Source organism: Procambarus clarkii, chromosome 41, assembly GCF_040958095.1.
Source record: "Procambarus clarkii isolate CNS0578487 chromosome 41, FALCON_Pclarkii_2.0, whole genome shotgun sequence".
NCBI classification, from domain to species: Eukaryota; Metazoa; Arthropoda; class Malacostraca; order Decapoda; family Cambaridae; genus Procambarus; species Procambarus clarkii.
In genome coordinates, this window is record NC_091190.1 from 38,820,460 (window position 1) to 38,845,459 (window position 25,000).

General features: G+C 48.4%; 1 protein-coding gene across 2 annotated transcripts in view; it reads right to left on the reverse strand.

Annotated features, from left to right (window-relative positions):
* Window positions 1-14,144: 14,144 nt before the first annotated feature.
* LOC138373317 (F-box DNA helicase 1-like) overlaps window positions 14,145-25,000 on the reverse strand; it is a 106,944-nt gene continuing 96,088 nt past the window's right edge. For both annotated transcript variants that reach the window (XM_069339508.1, XM_069339507.1), the window contains 3 exons: window positions 15,928-16,857; window positions 15,636-15,733; window positions 14,145-14,277 (listed from right to left, as the gene is read on the reverse strand). In XM_069339508.1, the coding sequence (XP_069195609.1) occupies window positions 14,160-14,277; window positions 15,636-15,733; window positions 15,928-16,857 (1,146 nt within the window). In that variant the 3' untranslated portion in view covers window positions 14,145-14,159. The remainder of the gene's footprint in view (window positions 14,278-15,635; window positions 15,734-15,927; window positions 16,858-25,000) is intronic.

The following is a 25,000-nucleotide window of genomic DNA, read 5'->3' on the forward strand; positions in this document are numbered from 1 at the left end:
GGTGTCCAACCACTTGGACGGTCGGGATTGAACGCCGACCTGCGTTCAAGGAAAAGCGACCTGGCACAATTAGAGAAGACAGCAGCTGGAGCATAAGGCCACAAAAGGACAAACTGTCCCACGGAGCATCACACTCCGGCAGCCGTCCCCCCAAGCCCTCTCACGGCGCCAACGGGCCGGATGGGGAGGGGGTTATGCGAAGGAAACCGAAGGCTGAATACAATGTACCATCTGGGAGGTGATATCCAGCAAGAGTCAAATAGAGAGAAAGATACGGAGGTTGATATCACACTGAACCTGTCCCCAGAGGCCCACATCAAAAGGATATCAGCGGCATATGCTAGACTGGCCAACACAAGTTTAGAAATGTGTAAGGAATTTTTCAGGACCTTGTATACCACATATATCCAATCCTCGAGTATGCAGCTCCAGCCTGGAGACCATACCTACTTAAACACAAGACAAAGTTAAAGGAGATTCAGATGTATGCCACCAGACTGATCCCGGAACAGAGAGGTATGAGCTACGAGGAAAGGCTAAATGTGAGCTGAACCTCACATCCCTGGAAAACAGAAGAGTAAGGGGCAACATGATAACCACCTGCAAAATTCTCAGGGGAATTGACAGGGTGGACAAAGAGAACTCCTCAGCATGGGTGAAACACGAACAAGGGGACACAGGTGGAAACTTAATACCCATACGAGCCACAGAGACAGATTTTTTTCAGTGTCATTAGGCAGTGATGTGGTGGAAGCTGACTCCGTACACAGTTTCAAATGAAGATTTGATAGAGCCTAAAAGGCTCAGGAATATGTATACCAGTTGATTGACAGTTGAGAGGTGAGACCAAAGAGCCAAAGCTCAAACCCCACAAGCACAACTAGGTGAGTAGAGTTGCACAAGAAACACAATGAGACAAGACGGAGCACAAGAGGACAAACAACGCGAATTGGACATACTGACTACCAACAACAGTCTGGTAAGTATGTAATAATCAAAATACGGCACCAAACAGGTAAGGCTATGAAGCACCATCAAATTTGCAGAATAATCAGAGGGCGCTAAATATTTCCAAGGATGCCAATTCGAGAACAGAAACTCATAAGGTGAATGATGTCAAAAGTATCCAATTTACCAAGAATTCTATCGAGGGACAAGTGACCGGGAGGGACGGCCGGAAAGCAAGACACACGCTCGTCCAGGAAGTCAGGACATTCAACAAGAATATGCACGACTGTATGAGGGACAATGCTATTTGGACAATGAGCAGGGTGGCGCACCATTAAATGACCATGAGTTAAGTATGTATGGCCAATATGCAACCTTGCCAGAGCTGTTTCCCACCAGCGGTTACGGTGCTGGGAGGAAGGCAACGGGGACACACTACACTTAAGAGTACGCAGTTTATTACCAACAACAGAAGACCAACAATCCTGCCAACAGGCAAGGATGGAGGAATGAATAACCAGGTAAAAGTCAGAATAAGGAATACCTTTATGGGAGATGGGACAAGAGCGGATTGCTTCTCATGCAGCAGCATCCGCATGCTCAATAAAAGAAATACCAATATGGCTAAGAACCCAGCAAAACTCTACGGATTTAAATTTACTAGAGATAAGAAACAGCCAATGTTGTATCTCAACGACCACTGGATGGACTGGTTTAAAGGACCCTAGAGCCATGAGGGCACTACGTGAGTCAACTACAACCACAAAGTAGGATTGGCAATGAGAAATCAGGAGACGAAGTGCACAGAGAGTAGCATAAAGTTCTGTTTTGATCATGCTAGTCTCCGGAAGAAGGTGACAAGTGCGGTCAGGAAAAACAACAGTAGCCTAAACCGTCCGCAGGCTTAGACCCATCAGTGAAGGTGGAAACGGAGCAGGAGTGTGAAGAAAAGTGCACAAGAAAAAGGGGTTTCAGAACCGTAGGAGGGGTAAAAGCTTTAGCGTTGTGGGTCAAGGATGTACAAAATTTGGGAGGTGGGGGTGGGTGGGAATCCAAGGGGGCAAGGAAAAAACAATACGAGGAGAAATATTAGATACGAACTGAAAAAGAATCCTGTAAGTGAGATAACTGGACAGAAAGAGGGAGGCGGTGAAGAGGAACATGAACTACAAGAGGGGTAAAAGTCAAAGCAAAACAGAGGCGAGTGGAAGGATGTTGCTAGGACTGCACAAGATAGTAAGGACCGCACAAGATAGCAAGAACCGCGCAAGATAGCGGATATAGTAGCGATCACGGCGGTCCTGTAGAGAATGGAAGCCAGTGTCAACATGCAAGCTGAGGGCGGGAGTCGAACGAAAGGCACCAGAGCTGAGGTGCAACCCAGTATGGTGCAAAAGATCAAGACGGCGAAGAGTAGAGGGAGAAGCAGACGAGCAAGCAGGGCAACCATAATCGAGCTTAGACAGGACGAGAGTGGAACGTAATGAGGGGCGTGCGCCTATCCACTCCCCCAAGAAATATGGGATAAAACCTTAAGGAGAGTTAGAGCCTGAGAGCATTCAACTCTGAGGTAAGAGATATGGGGGCAACCAATACAAACGAGTGTCATAGATTAACCCCAAAGGCTAAGCGGAATCCTCGTACACATGGGGATGACTATAAAGCAACAAAGAGGGATGAAGATCAACACGCTTCCGAGTAAGTCATAGCACATGACTTAGATGTAGAGAATTTGAAGCCATGATCGGTGGCCCATGACGACATGGCATCAATCGCAAGTAAGTAAGTAATTATCAAAAGAAGGCACCAAACCGGGAAGGCTATGTAGCACCATCAAATACGCAAAATAATCAGAGGGCGCTAAATATCACCAAGGATGCCAATACGAGAACAAAAACGCATAAGGCGAACGATATCAAAAGTATCCGAGTCACCAAGAATTCTATCGAGGGACAGGTGACCGCGAGGGGCGGCCGGAAAGCAAGACACACGCTCGTCCTGGAAGTCAGGACATTCAAGAAGGACATGCACGACCGTAAGAGGGACAATGCAACTAGGACAATAAGGAGCAGGGCGGCGCTCCATCAAGTGACCATGGGTTAAGCGAGTATGGCCAATACGCAACCTCGCTAGAGCTGTTTCCCACCGCCGGTTACGGTGGAAGGAGGACGGCCACGAGGAAACACAACATTTAAGAGTACGTAGCTTGTTACCAGTAACAGACAACCAAGAAGCCTGCCAACGGGTAAGGACTGAGGAATGGATAACCGGGTAAAAGTCGGAATACGGAATGCCTTTACGAGAGATGGGACAAGAGCGGACAGCTTCCTTAGCGGCAGCATCCGCACGCTCATTTAAAGACACGCCAATATGGCTGGGAACCCAACAAAACTCAACCGACTTAAATTTACTGTGAACGAGAAACAGCCAATGCTGGATCTCGACAACTACCGGATGAACTGGATTAAAGCACCCGAGAGCCATGAGGGCACTACGAGAGTCAACAACAACCACAAAGGAAGACTGACAACGAGAAAGCAGGAGACGAAGAGCATAGAGAATAGCATAAAGTTCCGCTGTAAAGATGCTAGTCTCCGGAGGCAAGCGACACATATAAGTGCGATCAGGAAAAACAACAGAGTAGCCAACACCGTCCGCTGACTTAGACCCATCGGTGAAGACAGAAACGGAGCGGGAGTGAGAAGAAAAGTGCTCGAGGAAAAGGCGTTTTAGAACTGTAGGAGGGGTAAAAGCTTTAGTGATACGAGTCAAGGATGTACAAAACCGCGGAAGAGGGACCCTCCACGGGGGCAAAGAAGGAACAACACGAGGAGAAACATCAGAAATACGAACGGAAAGAGAATCCTGCAGGCGAGATAACCGGACAGAAAGAGGGAGGTGGTGAAGAGGAACAGGAACCGCAGGAGGGGTAAAAGTTAAAGCACGACAGAGACGAGAGGAAGGATGTTGCAAGGACCGCGCAAGATAGCGAAGACAGTAGCGATCACCAGTGTCAACATACAAGCTAAGGACGGGAGTCGAACGAAAGGCACCAGAACTGAGGCGCAACCCAGTATGGTGCAAAGCATCAAGACGGCGAAGAGTAGAAGGAGAAGCAGACGAGTAAGCAGGGCAACCATAATCGAGCTTAGACAGGACGAGAGAGGAATGTAAAGCAAGGAGAGTGCGCCTATCTGCCCCCCAAGAAGTATGGGACAAGACCCGAAGGAGGGTAAGGGACTTAGAGCACTCAACACGGAGGTAAGAGATATGGGGAGACCAAGACAAACGAGTGTCAAGGAATAACCCCAAAAGCTTCGCGGAATCTTTGTATTCAAGGGGATGACCATAAAGTGACAAAGAGGGACGAAGAACAACCCGTTTCCGCGTAAAAGTCATGGCACAAGTCTTAGAAGTAGAGAACTTGAAGCCATGACCTGTGGCCCAAGACGACACGGCATCAATCGCAAGTTGAAGCCGGCGTTGAAGGAGAGGCGAATCATCACCCTGACAACAAAGGGTAAGATCATCGACATAGAGAGCGGAGAAGACACCAGAAGGAAGAGAGGAAAGAAGACCATTGAGGGCAACCAGAAAAAGAGTAGTGCTCAGAACACTACCCTGGGGCACACCTTCGTATTGCTGAAAAGGGGAGAGAGAGCGGTACCAAGGCGCACCCGAAAGGAACGACGAGAGAGGAAGCTGCGGAGAAAGAGAGGGAGATGACCACGAAGGCCAAAAGAATGAAGTTGAGATAGGATATGATAACGCCAAGTGGTGTCGTAAGCCTTTTCTAGGTCAAAAAGGACGGCAACAACGGAGGTCTTCGCAGCAAAAGCAGTACGTATATAGACCTCCAAGTTCACCAGGACATCTGTCGTGCTGCGGCACTTGCGGAAACCAAATTGAGAAGGGGAGAGGAGGTGATGGTGTTCCAGGAACCACATCAGACGAACGTTAACCATACGTTCAAAGAGTTTGCAGACACAACTTGTGAGAGCAATAGGGCGAAAGTCCTTAGGGGAAGTACCCAGAGACCCTGGTTTGCGAACAGGGAGGACAACGGCATCGAGCCAGTCCTCAGGGACTGACGACGACTCCCAGATCCGATTATACAGACTCAGTAAATACTGAGACGTGCTCGGAGGGAGATGGCGAAGCATCTCATAATGAATACCATCGGAGCCCGCCGCCGTAGAACCGCAGAGGGCCAGGGCAGAACGAAGTTCAGAGAGAGAGAAGGGATCATTATAGGGAAGCTGAAGATGAGTGCAGAAATCTAAAGGACGAGACTCAAGGACAGGTTTACGAAGAAGGAAAGATTGGGGAAGATGAAGACCAGAGCTAACAGAAGAAAAGTGGGAACCCAGTTCGGAAGCGACCTGCAACGGGTCCGCCACAAGAGTATCATGGAGGTGAAGGACCGGTGAAACATCGGGAACGAACTTACCCGCTATCTTGCGGATACGCTTCCAGATCTGGGCCAGAGGGGTTTCGGACGTAATTGTCGAGACATAAGATGCCCAACATTCACGTTTAGCCGTACGGATGGCCCTACGGGCCACCGCACTCGCTTTCCGAAAGAAAAGAAAAGAATCGGTCGTCTGCCTACGGCGGTGCTTCTTCCAGGCTGCACGCTTACAGCGGACAGCCCGAGCACAGTCCGCATTCCACCAGGGAACGCACTTCCGTGGACCCCGAGAGGAAGAGCGAGGAATAGAGCGGAGGGCAGCGTCGAAGACAGTGTCATGAAAAAGGAGGAGAGCGCGAGAGGGGCAGAAGGGAGAGGTCAGAGAGAGTAGCACTGAGGGAAAACAGGGTCCAGTCCGCCTTAGCAAACTGCCACCTAGGGAAAGAGAGGGAAGGGCGAAAAGAGAAAAAGGAAACAAGGATGGGGAAATGATCACTTCCATGGAGGTCATCAAGAACCTGCCATGTGAAATCTAAGTAAAGAGAAGAAGAGCAGAGAGAAAGATCAAGACAAGAAAGGGTGCGAGTTCGAGAGTCCAAATGAGTGGGCTCACCAGAATTCAGAAGAGACAGGGAAGAAGAGAGGAGAAACGGCTCAAGGAGGCGACCCCGGGTATTCGTCAGAACGTCACCCCAAAGAGAATGACGACAATTGAAGTCGCCCAGCAGGAGCACAGGCTCCGGCAAGGAGTCTAGGAGGTGTTTCAAATCAGGAAGAGAGAGCGGGACACTCGGGGGGAGATAAATGGAACAAACTGTGTACCATTTCCCCACAAAGACACGAGCAGCAGAACAATGGAGAGGCGAAGGAAAAAGTAAAGGAACAAAGGGAACATCAGCCCGAATCAAGAGAGCAGAAGAATTAGAAGCCCCAGCAATGGCTGGGGGGGGGGAGAGAAAGGAATAGCCACGAAAACGACCAGGACGAGCACCAAGCATCGGCTCCTGGAGACAGACACAAAGGGGCGAAAACCGCGAAACCAGAAGTTGGAGTTCGAGGAAATTGGCGTAATAACCTCGAACGTTCCATTGAAGAATGGACAACGACGAGAAGAGAAAGGACAAAAACAGAGAACAAGGAAGAAACAAAGGCGAAAGACCAACAGAGCACGTTAAAGAATATCAGGGTCGGGATCAGGGTCAGCAAAGTCAGGGTTAGGGGGCATGGGTAAACTGAGCAAAGACGGAGGGAAGGAAACGGGAGAACAGATCAGAGGTGGGCGGGCAGGGGGAGGAGGAGGAGGAGGAGGAGGAGGAGGAGGAGGAGGAGGAGACAACGGAGAGGAGCAGTCAAGGACAGCAGCAGGAAGAGGGGGAGTAGAAAGAGAGGAGCGCACCCCAGCAAGAGCAGCAACCGAAAGGGAAGCAGGGGCCAAAGAAACCTCCATAGCAGGAACAGGGGGCGCAAGCACTGAAACGGGAGTGGAAGGAGCAACAGAGCCAGAAGGAGGAGCTGAGGAAGAAAGCGAAGCCTTCTTACCCGCCGGGGAAGAGGAAGGAGAGGAGCCAGGCTTACGCTTCTGACTTAAAGAGACCGGTGTCCCAGCAACTACGTACCGGGCAACGGATTCCAGTGTCTCAACAGGAGAAGCCGAACGAGAGCACACACGACGGCCGTTAGGAGAGCGATGGACATCCGCCCGCACCGACAGGCGGCGGGGAGAGCCGATAGATGGAGGAAGAGGATGGGAAGGAGGATCGGAGGGGGACGAGGAAGGAGACACAGAAGACACGACAGACCGGGTAGAAGGAAGGGGAACCCCAGACAGAGGACCAGGAGGAGGATCCTTCGGGAGAGAACCCAAAGGGACAGAGGAGGGGGCAGTGGGCGCATCAGGGTCCAAGGCCTGGAAACGGTTGTGAGTCTGAGGAAGGCGGGAAGGACGAGGAGAGGAAGAGCGCAACACGCGAGCATAAGAGATATTAGCATAAGGCGGGAGCCGGCGAACCTGGCGCCTCGCCTCAGGAAAAGATAAACGCTCCCGGTGCTTCAAGTTGAGGACGGCTGCCTCAAGCTTGTAATGGACACACGCACGGGAGAAGGTAGGATGGGCCTCACCGCAGTTGAGGCAACGAGCCTGGGGAGAAGCGCACTCCGACTTAGAGTGACCTTCGCCACCACACAAAGGACAGAGAGAGACAGTCCCGGAGCAGCGGAGGGCACCATGCCCAAACCTCCAGCACTTGTTGCAGAGCCGAGGAGAAGGAATGTACTCCTGGACAGAGCACCTGGCACCAGCAAGAATGACAGAGGGTGGAAGGGTCCTACCATCAAAGGTAATCTTCACAACCCGGAGAGGTTGACGGCGACTACCACGAGGGGGACGAGTAAACGTGTCCACCTGGAGAATAGAATGGCCCTGGGCAGCGAGGATATGTCGAATATCGTCGTGGCAGTCGCGTAGGTCCCGAACACCGGTCGCAACATGGGGCGGGAGCAAAATAGTGCCAACACTGGCATTCAACTGGACGTTCTTCGAGACCCGAACGGGGGTCTCGCCAAGGCAGGATAAGGCAGCCAAGCGGGAAGCAGCATCCTGAGAAGGAGCAGCAACGACACGCGTACCGAGACGAGTGGGGTTAAAAGTAATGGAGGCATCCACGGAATCAACGAGATGTCGATGAAGGGAGAAATCGTCAGGAGGCGCAGAATCAAGAGGGAGGAGATCAAAATATTTGGCCCACGAAGCGGGACCAAACAAGGCTTGATAGGTAGCAGAACTGGAAGGAATCGAGCGAGGGCGGCCGTGACGAGAACGGCGGTGAGAACCCCCAGAGAGAGAGGGGTTAAAAGGCGCAGTAGTAACAACTAGAGAAGGAGCCGCGCCAGGGGACGAGGTAGTCACCACTGGGGGCTTGGGGCTCGACCCAACCACAGAGGAGGGAGGGGAGCCAGGGGAAGGAGTCAGAGAGGCCAAAGGAGGAGCAAGGTCGGGGCCCAATGCAGCGGAGGCTACAGAGCCCGGTCTTCCAATACGGACCGACTCGGGGGCTTGGTCGCCCACCCCACGAGCCTGAAAAGGTAAGCCAGAAGCAGCCGAAACAGGGGTTATCATCTTGACGAAATTACGAATTCACTCACGAATGTGCCCCCACACCCACCATGGAGCCACAATCAGAGGCAGGACACCCAACAAGAAGCTATCGCCGATCTTGTCGGGGCCTCCTAGGGGTGCGTCGTGAGTATACGCCCCACAAACGCCACCTTAAGAAACCGACAGTCCGTCGAGATCGGGTTCAGTGACGAAGTGGGGATTGACAATAAAAGGTTCCCCTCGCTCTCGACGTCGGGTACTGCAGTTCTACGGGTGCAAGAGTATGCCTCCTCAAGCACCCGGGCGTCAAAGTAGAAGAAGTCCAAGGGAAGAACCAGAACGAGCAAAAGGTCGGCAGGAAACGGCAAGCAGATAGGAGAAGAGGGGGGAGAAAAACGAAACAGAAGGAAAAGGAAAAGATGCCCAGCAGAATTGGTGAGGACGGCAGCAGGAGCACAAGGCTAGAAAAGGACAGAGGACTGTCCCAAGGAGCATCACACTCCGGCAGCCGCCCACTAAGCCCCCAGACGGCGACAACGAGCTGAGCGGGGAGGGGGCATCAATCGCAAGTTGAAGCCGCCATTGAAGGAGAGGCGAATCATCACCCCAACAGCAAAGGATAAGATCTTCGACATAGAGAGCAGAGAAGACGCCAGAAGGACGGGGGAAAGAAGACCATCGAGGGTAACTAGAAAAAGAGTAGTGCTCAGAACACTACCTTGGGGTACACCCTCATATTGCCTAAAAGGGGCAGGGAGTGTGGTACCAAGCCTCACTCGAAAGGAACGATGAGAGAGGAAGCTTTGGAGGAAGAGAGGGAGATTCCCACGAAGATACAGTGCTGCAATGTCTATCCTTGTTTATGTCCGTACCGGAGCAAGTACGGTACCTTGGGGGACAGCTTTTCATAGCCGATAATCTGGTTTACTCTGTTGACTATTACACTTGGGTTCTTTTCGTTCTGAAATTGAAGATCCATCTCCCTACTTTGCCAGAAATTCCTTTTGCACACAATTTTGTGCGCAATAACACCATGGCCACATTTGTCGAAAACTTTACCAAAGTCTGTTTATATTACATCTGCGTTTTGCTTGTCTTCCATGGAACCTAAGGCCATGTCATAGTGATTTAGCAACTGAGAAAGGCAGGAGCACCCTGTTCTAAACCAGTGTTGTCCAGGATTATGTAAGTAAGTAATTATCAAAAGAAGGCACCAAACCGGGAAGGCTATGTAGACCATCAAATGTGTGGAACAATCAGAATAGTCAATAATAATCAATCAATCAATCAATAATTGGCGCTAAATATCACCAAGGATGCCAGAGTTATGTAGTTGTGTTTCCATGCGATTTGTAATCTTACTTCTTAGCACACTTTCAAAGATTTTTATATGTGAGGTCTATACTTTTTGCATCTGCTTTACTACCTTTGTGAAGTGGCGCGATCTCCGTTGTTTTAAATATGTCAGATGACGCCAGTGTCTAGGCTCCATCTCCAAAGATGTTTAGGGCCTGTGAAAGTGATGTTATTCACTTCTTTATGAATATAGAATTCCTGAGTGAGTCTAGTGCAGATAGCATTGGCATGCTGTGTGCAGAGAATGCAGATAGCAATAGCATGCTGTGTGCAGACAATGCAGACAGCATTGGCATGCTGTCTATAGCTACTTCAAATTAGTGGGGTTAGGGTGACATCTGATGTGGTTCGATGTTGGCGTCAAATTCATGAAGAATTCATTTGGATCATCGATCTTCGATGTGGTCAGGGGTTTACTGAAAACAGAATCGTACTGACGCCTCAGTATTTCACTCATTTGTTTGTTGTCATATGTGAAAAATCCATCAACCTTGTACAAGGGCCCAATGCTGGATGTAATTTTTGTTTTTGTTTTTATATACGAGAAAATGCATTTCGGGTTCCTCTCTATTTCACTTATGGCCTTTTGCTCCCTTTGCCTCTCATTTTATATGATTCTCTCGGCTTCAGCTCGATTATTTCTACTTCCATAGATAGTCTTCCTCGTCGTTACTGGGATAGAGTGCAGCGTTTGAGATGTTTCGTTATTTGTTTTCTTCGAATATAGAGGGAGCGCCGTTCTCGTTCCAGTCCACAATGACGGAAAATATGACAGAATCTAGAAACTCTCTACTGAAATTAGTTTCCTCAATGACTGGCAAATGACAAAGTAAATTATTTCGTCTTCAAAAGTAAGAGTTCAACAATAACTGAAAAGAAGTCAGGAATCTTCTCTCAAAAGTTAAAGTTCACAAACCATGAAATTTAACCAAGTCCTGAATCTCCTCTCATGTGTTAAATACTTCTGAGTTAACTATGTAAATAAATTTAAATATTGCAGCCGAGTAAAATTGCAATACATGTCATTAACAATTATTGGTATGACCACAGCATATCCAATCTGATCTGGTTAAGCATTGTCATAACACTGTCCCTTTACCAAACAAGAACTAATCAGAGCCAAAGAAGATGGTAAGAATACTGCATCAGGTGCTGGTAACATTACATACTCATTGAACGCACATGCAGGTCCTGATGGAGAAAATGGAATATTAGACGTTATCAATGCATCTTGGGAGCAACGCAAACTACCAACCTGTTTGAAAGAAGCAGACATCATTCAGAATCAAAAGCCGAGAGAATCTGGCATTTAGACCCATTTCATAACCATCATGCATAAATGAAACTGCAGAACTGATAGCCTTAAATAGGCAAATGTCGAAGACTGGACATCTGCATAAGCACATATTTGACTTCAGAAGAGGTAGGTACTGCCAAATGCATAGCAACATTACTAGGAACAGTTAACTCGGATCCGGTTCTAGCAAAAGCGTTTGAACTTGCAAGCCTGCAAGCAATTTTACACACCTTAGTTGAAAAAGTTATAAAGGGAAACATGCTAACATGGATTCAAGATTACGTAAGTCACAGGGATGCCAGAGTAAAGCTGCAAGGTCAAGTGTCAGACTACCACTTGAATAAGAATGGGACTCAACAAGGAGGAGGAGGAGTCAGTCCTAGTCTTTTTTACATCCCTATGGTAAACCTAGTTACCATGACATTTGCAGAGGAGGGTTAAATTGCCAAGCTATCTTGAGGTTATCTTGAGAGGATTTCGGGGCTATCAGTGTCCCCGCGGCCCGGTCCTCAACCAGGTCTCCCCTAGGAAGCAGCCCGTGACAGCTGACTAACACCTAGGTACCAATTTTACTGCTAGGTAACAGGGGCATTGTGTGAAAGAAACTCTGCCCATTGTTTCTCGCCGGCGCCTGGGATCGAACCCGGGACCACAGGATCACAAGTACAGCGTGCTGTCCACTCGGCCGACCGGCTCCCAATAGATCAGATCAGATATAGATCAGCTATCAGATCAGCTAAAGATCACCTATGCTGATATAGCAATAATCGTCAGAGGTCTTGTACTTTTTTTTGAAGTGCAGAACAACAAATGTGCTTTAAAAAAACAAAGGAACGTTAGATAAAGTAACATCTGAATGCAACGTTTTATGGCTAAAAATATTTACACAGAACTCAAAGGCAATGAGTCTAGGTCGCAACACTCCAGACAGGCATCTACGCATTCACTACATTAACCTTCAGTGGATGACAATATCAATATCTTTGAGTGTGGATTGATTTTAAAATGACATTCAGCAAGCAAATTCAATATCTGAAGGAGAGAGCAAAAATCATTACTGAATATACTGAGAACAAATCACAGGGCCCCGTCTCGGAGCAGGACTCAAAATATTAAGAATGTTTTACATACACAGAGTTCGTTCCCTGGTTGATTATGCAGCGCCTGCTTTACTCACTCTTTCTCCTGACCAGTGGGCAAAGATTGAGGTTATTTAAAATGGTGCAATGCTAGTCATAACATCGGCTCCCAGATGGACAAAAATACTGAACTTAAGACTAGAAACTATACTAACATCGATTGAAATAGGGTAAAAGGGATTGCTGCCTGCATGCTGACCAAGATAGTGACTAGACCAAGAATCAGTTCACCTAAAGATAAAGATAAGAATCACTGGAGCACTAACGTGGGGACAGAAGAGCTTCGAATAGCAACATGTGGACCCATTGTGCAATAAACACCACCAATACATTCGATACAACAAATACAGTCAGAGTGGTGTCGACGAAATACATGCAGACTTGGTTATGAAAACCTTTTGGGAATTGCTGCCAGCAGACCAGGATTATGGTTCTTGAAGGAAAAAAAAAACATTAATCCTGATCTGCTATGCAGCTTTGCATAGATGAATATAGTAGCAAATTTTGCATCTGATATCACCACATACTTCACAGATGGATCAGTAGACCAGCAGGGACAAGAAACCGGAGCAGCAGTTAAGGCAGGAAATTCTGTAGTTAGTTGGAGAGACTCAAATGGGTGTTCAACTTTACAGAGATGCTAGCCATTCAATAGGCTTTGGAACATGCTCTTGCTGAACACCGACATGTTATCATACATACGGATTCGTGAACTGCCATTGAAACCATGCAACAAGAACCGATACGTGACAACAGCCATCTGACCATAAATATCATATCATTAATGCAAAGACTCAAACGTCAAGGCCGTCAGATACTTATCAACTGGGTGCGAAGTCATGTGGGAATAATAGGGAATGACATTGTAGACGAAGCTGCAAACCTGGAACTAAGAGACAAAATGTAGACATTAACATACCACTGAATCTATCACATAATTAGAGTTTACAGAAATTTGAAATAGAGCAATGCAGAAGACGTACAGTGACCACAACACAGCAGTTGCAACATTAGGATCTGCGGGTTAGTACAAGAATTCAACCATTTACGAACAACTTAATTTGATAAAAGGGAGCAGTAGAACAACAGAAGTACACTTCATCATCACACTTGGATACCCATGTGCTTTTGAAATAGGCTTAAAGGTTCCAGAAGATGATAGGAAATGTTAGCACTGAGGAAAAATGCCCGACAGACCACTGTTACATTATTTAACACAGTGCACAGTAACAAACCTAATAAGATATCAACAAATAATCAACAGAGCAGAAAAAGTTGTTAAAGATATAGTGCATAATCTTATCGAAACTAACATACGAGTCATAAATACTCATACTCCACCTATGTAAAACAAACAAAAACAAGTAACACTTAGTGGGCCAGCCAGAGGCTTAGAGCCCCATGCAGGAATATCACTGAAAAAAAATCTAAAAATGTATTAGTCTGCTGTGCTTTGAAGGGTAGACTTTAGTCAACTGAGTTTTGAAGGGCAGGTATTAGTTTATTTAGCTTTGAAGGTCACGTATCAGTGTACTGAACTATGGTCACTTATTAATCTTTTGATCTTTGAACGTCAGGTATTAGTCTACTACGCTTTGAAGGTCAGGTGTTAGCCTATTGTGTTTTGAAGGTCGTCTTAGTCTTCTCAGCTTAGCAGGTAAGGTTTTAGGCTACTAAGTTTTGAAGGTTAGGTGTTAGTCTACTAATCTTTGAAGGTCGGGTATTAGTTTACTGAGGTTTCAGGGTTAGGTGTTAGTCTACTAGGTATTAGTTTGCTAATCTTTGCAGGTCACGTGTTAGCTACCTTAGATTTGAACGTCAGATATAAGTGGTCTACTAAGCTTGGTAGGCCAGGAATTAGTCTACTGAGCTTTGAAGGTCAGGTAATTGTCTGCTGATCTTTGTAACAAATTATTACCCTGTTCGTTGCGTTGTAGTTGTAGCGGGCTGATTCGTGCTGCTTCCTGTGATCAACCTTAAGCGGGAGGCTCGAGCAAAGACTTCCATTTCACAATCTATCGATCTATGCGTTCTGAAATATAATATTCTTGAATTGAAATATAAGATTTTCAACAGAAAAAATAAATTAATTAAAATACTAAAATAAATGTTTTGTTCTTATTGGTAGAAATGAGGAGGGATGGAGCGAGATAGTGCAACTCGATAGTGCTAGTGATAGTTGGGGGGTGCAACTCTCAGCACCCCCAACAACTCTCAGCACCCCCCAACAACTCTCAGCACCCCCCAACAACTCTCAGCACCCCCCAACAACTCTCAGCACCCCCCAACAACTCTCAGCACCCCCCAACAACTCTCAGCACCCCCAACAACTCTCAGCCCCCCCAACAACTCTCAGCCCCCCCAACAACTCTCAGCCCCCAACAACTCTCAGCACCCCAACAACTCTCAGCACCCCCAACAACTCTCAGCACCCCCAACAACTCTCAGCACCCCCCCAACAACTCTCAGCCCCCCAACAACTCTCAGCCCCCAACAACTCTCAGCACCCCCCAACAACTCCAGCACCCCCAACAACTCTCAGCACCCCCAACAACTCTCAGCACCCCCCAACAACTCTCAGCACCCCCAACAACTCTCAGCACCCCCCAACAACTCTCCACCCCCCCAACAACTCCCACACCCCCCCCCAACAACTCTCAGCACCCCCAACAACTCTCAGCACCCCCCAACAACTCTCAGCACCCCCAACAACTCTCAGCACCCCCCAACAACTCTCAGCACCCCCCAACAACTCTCAGCACCCCCCAACAACTCTCAGCACCCCCCAACAACTCTCAGCACCCCCCAACAACTCTCAGCACCCCCCAACAACTCTCAGCACCCCCCAACAACTCTCAGCACCCCCAACAACTCTCAGCACCCCCCAACAACTCTCAGCACCCCCCAACAACTCTCACCCCCCAACAACTCTCAGCACCCCCCAACAACTCTCAGCACCCCCCAACAACTCTCAGCACCCCCCAACAACTCTCAGCACCCCCCCCCCCAACAACTCTCAGCACCCCCCAACAACTCTCAGCACCCCCAACAACTCTCAGCACCCCCAACAACTCTCAGCACCCCCAACAACTCTCAGCACCCCCAACAACTCTCAGCACCCCCAACAACTCTCAGCACCCCCCAACAACTCTCAGCACCCCCCAACAACTCTCAGCACCCCCCAACAACTCTCAGCACCCCCCAACAACTCTCAGCCCCCCCAACAACTCTCAGCACCCCCAACAACTCTCAGCACCCCCAACAACTCTCAGCACCCCCAACAACTCTCAGCACCCCCAACAACTCTCAGCACCCCCCAACAACTCTCAGCACCCCCAACAACTCTCAGCACCCCCAACAACTCTCAGCCCCCAACAACTTGCTTCTCACCTGATGGCGGCTTCGAATATTTCATTTGTTGCACACCCATTGCACATATATCCTCCAGGAAACCGGTTACCACTATGACATATGTAGTATGACAGTGCCTAAAAATTATGTACAAAATTAAGTATATTCATGAATGTGACAACTTTCCCCAATATAATTAATATGATCTGTCATATATTATTTTCAAGGCCGACAATTATATATATTACACAAAATTACCATTTAATTTAATATAATAACTTTTGAACCAAAATTATGACAGGAGTTTTAAATAAAATGATTGCGAAGGTACCTTAATTATGAGCGGGGAGGACGCGGGGGTGACCAGGGTGCGGCACCACAGACACACAACGCTCTCCTCGACGCTTTTCCTCGCTACTAACACGTCCAGCTCGTCATGGGCGAATAGGAGGGCATAGAGAACTGCTTTGTTGATGGTGAAAAACTTCCTGGCTCGCGTCACAGACACATACGCCAGCCTCAACTCTTCATCAATATTTGTAATCAAGATAATGTTATTGTCAATAAAGTCTCCTGTCAATATAACCCAGTCCCATTCTAGGCCCTTGGCCATGTGAACTGTACTGAAGGTAATGTCTGCTACGGACGCCTCTGTGTTGCTGCACCTCTGAGTAAGCAGAGTCACGTGATAGGGTGTCCTACTCCCACTGTAATTGAACATCTCAATTTTGGAAAATAGCTCGTCGTCATCGTTAGATTCAGCATATTCCTTAAGTTCGGCTACTGTTTCGAACTTAGCCACTAATGGGTTCTGAATATTTGCCGATTCTCTTGTGGCAAGTCCCTCCTGAATTTGATATAAATTAAATATATCCATAACATCGTCATATCCATATTTACTCAGCCCACCAGCAAATGTCATGGATGCTGCTAAGTACCTTGTATCCTCACACATCTCCGTGGCTATTTTATAAAGTTCCACATTTGACTTGGCTATATAAGCCCTTTTGAGTTTTGAGCTTGGGTCAAAAAGTCGAGGATTTGGAGCATGGACAAACGAGTCCTTTATTTTTGCTCCGACGACAGTCCGGTGGGGAACTCCATGGAGAGCTTCCAGAGTACATTGTGCCACATATGACACCTCCGGTCCGAACCTGAAAGACTGGTGGAGGAAAAACTTGTGAGTGTGGGTAACCTTATCCAGGGCGCTGACTGTCCCTCCGGAGGAGCCAAGCTGTTGGTACGAGTCTCCCACAAACACCTGAAACAAACAATAGCACAATTCAATAACATCTGTCACCTAATGAAAAGATGCGATTTATGTGAAATATCAACCAGAACCATGTAAAGGAAGGGTGACGGAGTACAAGTAATTATCAAAAGAAGGCACGAAACTGGAAGGCTATGCAGCACCATCAAATGTGCGGGATAATCAGAGGGCGCTAAATATCACCAAGGATGCCAATACGAGAACAGAAACGCATAAAAGGAAAGATATCAAAAGTATCCGAGTAACCAAGAATTCTATCGAGGGACAAGCGGCCGCAGGGATGGTCGGAAACAAAACACATGCTCGTCCTGGAAGTCAGGACATTCAACAATAATATGTACGACCGTAAGAGTGACCATGAGTTAAGTGAGTATGGCCAATACGCAACCTCGCCAGAGTCGTTTCCCATCGCCGGTTACGGTGGTAGGAGGACGGCCACGAGGACACACAACTCTTAAGAATACGTAGTTTGTTATCAGTAACAGAAGACCAACAAGCCTGCCAATGGGTAAGGACGGAGGAATGGATAACCGGGTAAAAGTCGGAATAAGGGAAACCTTTTCGAGAGATGGGACAAGAGTGGACAGCTTCCCTGGTGGCAGCATCCACACGCTCATTTAAAGAGACACCAATATGGTTGGGAACCCAGCAAAACTCAACCGACTTAAATTTACTGTGAATAAGAAACAGCCAATGCTGGATCTCGACAACCACTGGATAAACTGGATTAATGGACATGAGAGCCATGAAGGCACTACGAGAGTCAACAACAATTACAAAGGAAGATTGACAACGAGAAAGCAGAGCAGAGAGAATAGCATAAAGTTCTGCTGTAAAGATGCTAGTCTCCGGAGGTAAGTGACACATAAGTGCAATCAGGAAAAACAACAGTAGCCTTCACCGTCGTCAGACTTAGACCCATCGCTGGAGATGGAAACGGAGCGGGAATGAGAAGAAAAGTACTCAAGGAAAAGGCGTTTTAGAACAGTAGGAGGGGTAAAAGCTTTGGTGATACGGGTTAAGGTTTTACAAAACTGCGGAAGGAGGACTCTCCAAGGGGCAAAGAATGAACAACATGAGAGAAATATTAGAAATACGAACTGAAAGAGAATCCTGTAAGCGAGATAACCGGATAGAAAGAGGGAGGTGGTGAAGAGGAACTGGAACCGCAGGAGGGGCAAAAGTTAAAACACGACAGAGGCGAGAGGAAGGATGTTGCAAGGACCGACATCCTTCATGGATGTCCCATTGACATGGGACAATACCCGAAGGAGGGTAGGGCCTTAGAGCATTCACCAAGAGGTACGAGATATGGGGCAACCAAGTCAAATGAGTGTCAAAAATCAACCCCAAAAGCTTAGCGGAATCCTTGTACACAACGGGGTGACCATAAAGCGACAAAGATAGACGAAGAATGACACACTTCCTAGTAAAAGTCATAGCAGAAGTCTTAGACGTAGAGAACCTGTAGCAATGATCGGTGGCCCATGACGACACTATATCAATCTCAAGTTGAATCCGGCATTGAAGGAGAGGCGAATCATCACCCTGACAGCAATGGGTAAGATCGTCGACAGAGAGAGCGGAGAAGACGCCAGAAGGAAGAGAGGAGAGGAAAGAAGACCATTGAGGACAACCAGAAAAAGTAGTGCTCAGAACACTACCCTGGGGCACACCTTCGTATTGCCAAAAAGAGGCAGAGCGTGCGATACCAAGCCTCACCCGAAAGGAACGACGAGATAGGAAGCTTTGGAGAAAGGTAGAGATATGACCACGAAGACCAAAAGTATGAAGTTGGGATAGAATATGATATTGCCAAGTGGTGTCGTAAGCCTTTTCCAGGTCAAAAACGAAGCAACAACGGAGGTCTTCGCAGCAGAAGCAATACAAATATAGACCTCCAAGTTCACCATAACATCTGTTGTGCTGTGGCACTTGCGGAAACCAAATTGAGAAGGGAAGAGGTGGTGATGGTGTTCTAAGAACCAAATCAGACGACGGTAACATACATTCAAAGAGTTTGCAGACAACTTGTGAGGGCAATAGGAGAAAGTCCTTAGGGGATGTTCCCAGAGACCCTGGTTTGCGAACAGGAAGGACAACGGCATCGAACCAGTCCTCAAGGACTGACGACGACTCCCAGATCCGATTATACAGACTCAGTAAATACTGAGACGTGCACGGAGGGAGATGGCGAAGCATCTCAATGAACACTATTGGAGCCCGTCGCCGTAGAACTGTAGAGGGCCAGGGCAGACCGAAGTTCAGAGAGAGAGAGAAAAAAGGATTGTTAAGGGAAGTCGAAAATGAGTGCAGAAATCTAAGGGACGAGATTCAAGGACATTTTTACGAAGAAGGAAAAATTGGGGAAGATGAAAACAAGAGCTAACAGAAGAAAAGTGGAAACCCAGTTCGGTAGCGACCTGCAACAGGTCCGCCACAAGAGTACCACGGAGGTGAAGGACCGGCGAGACATCGGGAACAAACTTACCCGCTATCTTCTGGATACACTTCCAGATCTACTGCAGAGGAGTTGGGATGTAATGGTGGAGACATAAGACCCCCCAACATTCACGTTTAGCCGTACAGATGGCCCTACGGGCCACCGCACTTGCCCTCCGAAACAAGAGAAAAGAATTTGCCGTCTGCCGGCGGCGGTGTCTCTTTCAGGCTGCACGCTTACAGAGGACAGCCCATGCACAGTCGGCATTCCACCAGGGAACGCACTTCCACTGTCCCCGAGAGGAAGAGCAAGGAATAGAACGGAGGGCAGCGTCGAAGATGGTGTCATGAAAAACGAGGAGAGAGCGAGGGAGAGGCAGATGGGAGAGGTCAGAGCGAGCAGCACTGATGGTAAATAGGTTCCAGTCCGCTTTAGCAAACTGCCACCTAGGGAAGGAGAGAGGGAGGGTGAAAAGAGAAAAAGGTAACAAGGATGGGGAAATGGTCACTGCCATGGAGGTCATCAAGAACCTGCCACATGAAATCTAAGTAGAGAGACGACGAGCAAAGAGAAAGATCAAGACAAGAAAGGGTGCGAGTCCGAGAGCCAAAATGCGTGGGCTCACCAGAATTCAGAAGAGACAGGGAAGAGAAGATAAATGGCTCAAGAAGGCGACCCGGGTGTTTGTCAGAACATCACCCAAAAGGGAATGATGACAATTGAAATCACCTAGCAGGAGCACAGGCTCCAGCAAGGAGTCCAGAAGGTGTTTAAGAGTGATGTAGTATAGAGAAGACAGCCAGCACCACATAAGGCAGGGTGACGGAGTATAGAGAAGATGACAGTGTAACGGCTGATTCCTTCCTTATCCCACTTCACCATTCGTCTAAAGTCAAGGGCTCACTAGGTTGACCGAAGCATGATCCTGCACGCTTGATCCTCTCGGTGACTATTTCCCCCCCTCCCCACATCATCCCCCACTCAATTCACCCTCTTCCCCCCCCCTCTCGCCAGTTTCTGTAAACATCGCTCGCTGTGGACCAGGTCTGTTTTGGTCTCCAACTACAAAGAAGCCTTGTCCCTTCGGCTAGCTGGGTAGAGCTGACTCGAATCTACAAGAATTTTATGTACCTTTTAGGAAGTTCTAGAAGATGATTGGTAGTAGATAAGTGCCAAGCCCTTATTGGCCCTTGAGGGCCAGTCCTCAGAACTAGTTTTTAATGGTTGGCTGTAGCCAAAAATAATAATAGGAGCCCTGGTGCTGTAAGTAATTATCAAAAGAAGGCTCCAAACCGGGAAGGCTATGTAGCACCGTCAAATGTGCGGAATAATCAGAGGGTGCTAAATATCACCAAGGATGCCAATACAAGAACAGAAACGCATAAGGCGAACAATATCAAAAGTATCCGATTCCCTAAGAATTCTTTTCAGGGGCAAGTGACCGAAAGGGGCGGTCGGAAAGCAAGAGACACGCTCATCCTGGAAGTCAGGACATACAACAAGGATATGCACGACAGTAAGAGGGACAATGCAATTTGAACAAGGAGGAGCTGGGCGGCGCTCCATTAAGTGACTGAGTTAAGCGAGTATGGCCAAGACAACCATGCTAGAGCCGTTTCCCACCACCGGTTATAGTGGCAGGAGGAAGGCCACGGGGACACAACGCTTAAGAGTATGCAGATTGTTACCAACAACAGAAGACCAACAACCCTGAAACGGGCATGGATGGAGAATTGAATAACCGGATAAGTCGAAAAAAGAATACCTTTACGGGAAACGGGACGAGCGGATAGCCTCTCCAGCAGCAGCATCTGCACACACATTTAAAGAAACGCCAACATGGCTGGGAACTCGGCCAAACTCGACGGATTTAAATTTACTATAGATAAGAAATAGCCAATGTTGAATCTCGATAACTATGGGATGGACAGGATTAAAGGACCCGAGAGCCATGAGGGCACTACGAGAGTCAACTACAATCACAAAAGAAGATTGACAACGAGCAGGAGACGGAGAGCATGGAGTACAACATAAAACACTGTTGTGAAGATGCTAGCCTCTGAAGAGAGGCGACAAGTGTGGTCAGGAAAAACAATGGAGTAGCTCACACCGTCCGCGGACTTAGACCCATCGGTGAATATGGAAATGGAGCCGGAGTATGAAGAACAGTGCTCAAGAAAAAGCGCGTTTCAGAACCGTAGGAGGAGTAAAAGCTTCAGTAGTGCGGGTCAAGGATGTACAAAACTTCGGAAGGGGGACCCTCCATGGGGCAAGGAAGGAACAATACGAGGGGAAATATGAGAAAGACGAATGGAGAGAGACCTGTAAGCAAGATAGCCGGACACAAAGAGGGAGGTGGTGACGAGGAACGGGAACTTCAGGAGGGATAAAAATCAAAGCACGACAGGAGAGAGGAAGGATATTGCAGGGACTGAGCCAGATAGCAAAGACAGTAGCGATCACGGCGGTCCTGGACAGATAGGAAACCAGTGTCAACATACAAGCTGAGAGCGCGAGTCGAATGAAAGGCCCCAGAGCTGAGGTGCAACCCAGCATGGTGCAAAGCATCAAGACGGCGAAGAGTAGAAGGAGAAGCGGACGAGTATGCAGGGCAGCCATAATCGAGTTTAGACAGGACGAGTGAGGAATGGGGGGGGGGGGAGGAGGGGAGGGAGAGAGAGAGACAGAGAGAGAGAGAGAGAGAGAGAGAGAGAGAGAGAGAGAGAGAGAGAGAGAGAGAGAGAGAGAGAGAGAGAGAGAGAGAGAGAGAGAGAGAGAGAGAGAGAGAGAGAGAGAGAGAGAGAGAGAGAGAGAGAGAGAGAGAGAGAGAGAGAGAGAGAGAGGAGAGAGAGAGAGAGAGAGGAGAGAGAGAGAGAGAGAGAGGAGAGAGAGAGCGAGAGAGGAGAGAGAGAGCGAGGGAGGAGAGAGAGAGAGAGAGAGAGGAGAGAGAGAGAGAGAGAGAGAGAGGAGAGAGAGAGAGAGAGAGAGAGGAGAGAGAGGAGAGAGAGGAGAGAGAGGAGAGAGAGCGAGAGAGAGCGAGAGAGAGAGAGAGAGGAGAGAGAGAGAGGAGAGAGAGAGAGGAGAGAGAGGAGAGAGAGGAGAGAGAGGAGAGAGAGAGAGAGGAGAGAGAGGAGAGAGAGGAGAGAGAGGAGAGAGAGAGAGAGAGAGAGAGAGAGAGAGAGAGAGAGAGAGAGAGAGAGAGAGAGAGAGAGAGAGAGAGAGAGAGAGAGAGAGAGAGAGAGAGAGAGAGAGAGAGAGAGAGAGAGAGGAGAGAGAGAGAGAGAGAGAGAGAGAGAGAGAGAGAGAGAGAGAGAGAGAGAGAGAGAGAGAGGAGAGAGAGAGAGAGAGAGGAGAGAGAGAGAGGAGAGAGAGAGAGAGAGAGGAGAGAGAGAGCGAGAGAGGAGAGAGAGAGCGAGGGAGGAGAGAGAGAGAGAGAGAGAGAGAGAGAGAGAGGAGAGAGAGGAGAGAGAGGAGAGAGAGCGAGAGAGAGCGAGAGAGAGCGAGAGAGAGAGAGAGAGGAGAGAGAGAGAGGAGAGAGAGGAGAGAGAGGAGAGAGAGGAGAGAGAGAGAGAGAGAGAGAGAGAGAGAGAGAGAGAGAGAGAGAGAGAGAGAGAGAGGAGAGAGAGAGAGGAGAGAGAGAGAGAGAGAGAGAGAGAGAGAGAGAGAGAGAGAGAGAGAGAGAGAGAGAGAGAGAGAGAGAGAGAGGAGAGAGAGAGAGAGAGAGAGAGAGAGAGAGAGAGAGAGAGAGAGAGAGAGAGAGAGAGAGAGAGAGAGAGAGAGAGAGAGAGAGAGAGAGAGAGAGAGAGAGGAGAGAGAGAGAGAGAGAGAGAGAGAGAGAGAGAGAGAGAGGAGAGAGAGAGAGAGAGAGAGGAGAGAGAGAGAGAGAGAGAGGAGAGAGAGAGAGAGAGAGAGAGGAGAGAGAGAGAGAGAGAGAGGAGAGAGAGAGAGAGAGAGAGGAGAGAGAGAGCGAGAGAGGAGAGAGAGAGCGAGGGAGGAGAGAGAGAGAGAGAGAGAGGAGAGAGAGAGAGAGAGAGAGGAGAGAGAGAGAGAGAGAGAGGAGAGAGAGAGAGAGAGAGAGGAGAGAGAGAGCGAGAGAGGAGAGAGAGAGCGAGGGAGGAGAGAGAGAGAGAGAGAGAGGAGAGAGAGAGAGAGAGAGAGAGAGGAGAGAGAGGAGAGAGAGGAGAGAGAGCGAGAGAGAGCGAGAGAGAGCGAGAGAGAGCGAGAGAGAGAGAGAGAGAGAGGAGAGAGAGAGAGGAGAGAGAGGAGAGAGAGGAGAGAGAGGAGAGAGAGGAGAGAGAGGAGAGAGAGGAGAGAGAGCGAGAGAGAGAGAGAGAGAGAGGAGAGAGAGCGAGAGAGAGAGAGAGAGAGAGGAGAGAGAGAGAGAGGAGCGTATGCCTATACGCCCCCCACAAGAAGTATGGGAGAAAACCTTGAAGAGGGATAGAACCATAGAGAATTCAGCGCGGAGGTAAGAGATATCAGCTGACCAATACAAACTAGTGTCAAAGATTAACCCCAGAAGCTTAGCGGAATCCTTGTACACAAGGGAATGTCCATAAAGAGACAGAGGGACGAAGAATGACACGCTTCCGAGTAAAAGTCATAGCACAAGTCTTAGACGCAGAGAACTTGAAGCCATGATCGGTGGTCCAAGACAAGGCACCAATCGCAAGTTGAAGCAGCCATTGAAGGAGAGGCGAATCATCACCCTGACGGCAAATGGTAAGATCGTCTACAGAGAGAGCGGAGAAGATGCCAGAATGGAGGAAAGACCATCATTGAGAGCAACAAAAAAAGAATAAGTGTTCAGAACACTACATTGGGGCACACCCTCATATTGTTGAAAAGGGGCAGAGAGAGTGGTAACGAGCCTCACTCGAAAGGAACGACGAGAGTACACTTTGGAGGAAGAGAGGGAGATTCCCACGATGGCCAAAAGAATGAAGTTGGGACAGAATATGATACCGCCATGTAGTGTCATAACCCTTTTCCAGGACAAAGTGGACGGCAACAACGGAGGTCTTCGCGGCAAAAGCAGTACGGATATAGACCTCCAAGTTCACCAGCACATCTGTTGTGCTATGGCATTTGCGAGAACCAAATTGAGAAGGGGAAAGGTTGTAATAGTGCTCTAAGAACCACATCAGACGAACGTTAACCATACGTTCAAAGAGTTTGCAGGCAACTCATGAGGGAAATAGGGCGGAAATCCTTGGGGGATGACCTGAGAGACCCTGGTTTCCGAACAGGGAGGACAACAGCATCGTGCCAGTCCTCAGGGACTGGCGAAAATTCCCAGACCCGATTAAAGACCTAGTAAATACTGAGACGAGCATGGAGGGAGATGTCAAAGCATCTCATAATGAATGCCATCGGAGCCTGCCACCGTAGAACCGCAGAAAGCCAGGGCAGACTGGAGATCAGAGAGAGAGAGAGAGAGAGAGAGAAGGGATCGTTATAGGGAAGGTTGAGATGGGTACAGAAATCCAAAGGACGAGATTCAAGAAGAGGATTACGATGAAGGAAGGAATGAGGGAGATGAGAACTTCAGCTAACAGACGAAAAGTGGGAACCCAATTCTGTTGCGAACTGCAACGGGTCCACCGCAAGAGTACCAGTGAGGTGAAGGACCAGTGAGACATCAGGAACAAACTTATCCGCTATCTTGCGGATACGCTTCCAGATTAGTAG